The sequence below is a fragment of the Mus caroli genome, chromosome 17 (genome assembly GCF_900094665.2).
Source record: "Mus caroli chromosome 17, CAROLI_EIJ_v1.1, whole genome shotgun sequence".
NCBI classification, from domain to species: domain Eukaryota; kingdom Metazoa; phylum Chordata; class Mammalia; order Rodentia; family Muridae; genus Mus; species Mus caroli.
The window spans coordinates 31,862,160-31,864,691 of record NC_034586.1 but is presented as its reverse complement, the minus strand read 5'-3'; the positions used below and the strand labels follow the sequence as shown (position 1 = coordinate 31,864,691).

Here is a 2,532-nt window from a genome sequence, read left to right as displayed (position 1 = left end):
TTTTTTTTTGGTTTTTCGAGACAGGGTTTCTCTGTATAGTCCTGGCTGTTCTGGAACTCACTTTGTAGACCAGGCTGGCCTCGATCTCAGAAATCCGCCTGCTTCTGCCTGGGATTAAAGGCGTGCGCCACCACTGGCCGGCACAGGTCGACCTTTTAAATCTTGCTCGATTTTATCTAGGGGTCTCCTTTTCCCAGATTAAAAACAGGCATGACGTTACTCCGGGAGGTTTCCGGGGAAGCTGCATTGTCACTTCCGTACCGCAAAATGTCGCTCTTGTGATCTGTAAGAGTGGATACAATCACATAGCCTCAGGGCGGAACGACGCATGCGCAGCAGCAACAACAACAAAACATCCACAAGGTTCAAGTTTCCCGCGCTGGAACCTTTTCAAGCATCCTCGTAGTAAAGCATCGCGTGCCCAGTAGCGCGAGGACCCAAGGGGGAGCCTGTCGGTTGGGGTCCTGCTTTTACATAACGCCCCCACAATGCCCTTCGCCACCCTCCGCGTTCAGAAAGACTCTGAGGACACAGGGGGTAGACCTGTGGGATGCCGAGGAGCTGTGAGATGAAGTAACATCACGGTTACCCCTCACCACTACTCTGAGCAGGGTTTGAAGAACAGTCAGGGTCATCAGCACAACGCTGCACCCCAGCTCTGAGGAGATGGAGAAGTACAAAGGGACAAGCGGCGGCAGAATGGCTGGCCCCACCTCAGGTTAGCTCGCAGGGCAGTCCAGGTTCTCACGCCGCGTGCACAGCTCAGCGCATCCCAAGCACACCCGACCTAAGTCCCTCACCACGACTCTGCGCATGCCGGAGCCCGAGCGCACTCTGTCGCGGGCCTGGCGGGAGAACCAGGATCCCGTGGGTTGGCCTGGCACAGGGAGGAGGGAGAAAAAAAGCAAAGCGGAACGCTGAGGGAGCACCGCAGGGATGATGATCTGCCCGAGGACCTACCCGGCAGCTTAGCGAGCCTAACAAGACTATATTTCCCAGGCTTCCTGGTCGGGAAGACCCCTGCTCGGCTTCCGCTTCCGGTGGCGCCTCGGTTCGCCCCGCCCCCAGACGGCTTCCTCTAGGGCCTCGCGGCCCTTAGAGAGTCATGCGCGGGGCCTCTTGGGATTGGTAGTTTATCTTCCCCTCATTTCGTCAGTTTCTCTCTGCCAACGGGACTACATCTCCCGGCGTCCACGGAGGTAGGGGGCGGTTCTTGGCGCCTGCGCGTTGCCCTCTTCTCACCCAAACCCTCACCAGTTTCCAGTGTCCCCCCCCCTCCCTACTTCGTCTGCTGCGGCCGGGTCGGCTTTTTGCGCTGTAGTGGTCTTTGCCGTTCCTTGGAAGCACAGCTCCCCTTCCCCGCCCCAGTCCCAGTCCCCGTCCGGCCGGTGAGTGTGGGGTTGTCCCTGCGTCGAGTCGCCCGTCCCTGGGCGCGGCACTCTGGTCGGTCCTCCTCGATGTGGGGGCGACGAAGGAAGTGACCGGGTCGGTAACCGAAGGAGGTCGGGGGCCCTGGGGGAGAGGAGGCGGCTTGTGGGGACGCTCGTGAGTCCCACGGAAGTGTGGTGCCTTCGCCAACCCTGCGAGTGCAGGAGAGGCCGGCTCTGTTGGGGAAAATGAACTTCGGAAGCCTTGGGACAGGCGCCAGGAACATGCAGGCACCTGCGGTGGTGGGGAGCCGGAGCCGAGGGCCCTGTCGCGGCTGACATGGAGGGGAGAGGGGCCTGGCCGTGAGGAGTGCCAGGGACGAGGGTCACACTAACAGATCAGGACCTGTCATTTTCTGGAAAGTAACGAAACTCATTGCTAGCACACTGCAAGGGGGCTGAGGTTAAGGAGAGAAGCTTGGAGATGCTTCAGAGGCCGGGATCCTTCAAGCCTGGCTGGACTCATTCTTCCGTCGTTGTGGAGAACGTGTGGGAGGAGGGAAGAGACAAGAAACAGCTTGGTCTCCACTTACTTAACGCTCTTCTTTCTCAGCGGACATAAAGATGAGTAGCTCTGAGGAGGTGTCCTGGATTTCCTGGTTCTGTGGGCTCCGTGGTAATGAATTCTTCTGTGAGGTGAGTTTAGGTCGGCCAACTTCACATGCACTCGATGTTTTATTTTATTGAGAGCAGATTTCGATGGAACTCACTATGCAGCCTAGACTGGCCTTGAACTCCTGGCAGTCCTACTTCCTCAGTCTCCTGAGTGCTAGGGTTGCAAGGTTTTGTCAATATGCATGGCTAACAGAGGTACCTCTGGGTGACCATTAGGATAATTAAAATATTTCATGTTAAAGTTGGGTAACGTGCAAAGCCCAGTGGGTTCAGTAGAAAATTATAAATGCCTTTCAGAAATTAAACTGTTTAGCCTTCATGATTCCCAAGTCTTCAACTCAGAGAGTTTGTTATTCCCAAGATGGCAAGTGCGGTTTCTAAAATAAGCTTGTGTCGAAGCTGAATAATGTCTTTGTCTGCTGGAGATGGTTAGCCTTAAAGAAAGGGGCTGCAGGTTTTTTTTTTTTTTTTTTTTTTTTTTTTGGTTTTT

General features: G+C 55.4%; 2 protein-coding genes across 5 annotated transcripts in view; one reads left to right on the top strand and one right to left on the bottom strand.

Moving 5' to 3' along the window:
- Gpank1 (G-patch domain and ankyrin repeats 1) overlaps positions 1–2,532 on the bottom strand; it is a 5,129-nt gene that overhangs the window by 2,525 nt on the left and 72 nt on the right. The window contains exons 1-2 of one of the 2 annotated variants that reach the window (XM_021150113.2): positions 714–1,000; positions 62–283 (exon numbers count right to left, since the gene is read on the bottom strand). The exons of the other annotated variant lie outside the window; for it this stretch is intronic. The gene's annotated coding sequence lies outside the window, so the exon portion shown is untranslated. Of the gene's footprint in view, positions 1–61; positions 284–713; positions 1,001–2,532 lie in introns of those variants that run through there. 2 annotated transcript variants of the gene reach the window in all.
- Positions 459–2,532, top strand: part of Csnk2b (casein kinase 2 beta) — a 5,871-nt gene continuing 3,797 nt past the window's right edge. The window contains exons 1-2 of one of the 3 annotated variants that reach the window (XM_021150116.2): positions 459–718; positions 1,981–2,063. In XM_021150116.2, coding sequence (XP_021005775.1) covers positions 667–718; positions 1,981–2,063 — 135 coding nt within the window. In that variant the 5' untranslated portion in view covers positions 459–666. Of the gene's footprint in view, positions 719–1,085; positions 1,389–1,980; positions 2,064–2,532 lie in introns of those variants that run through there. The other 2 variants (XM_021150119.2, XM_021150118.2) reach the window with 2 other exon arrangements.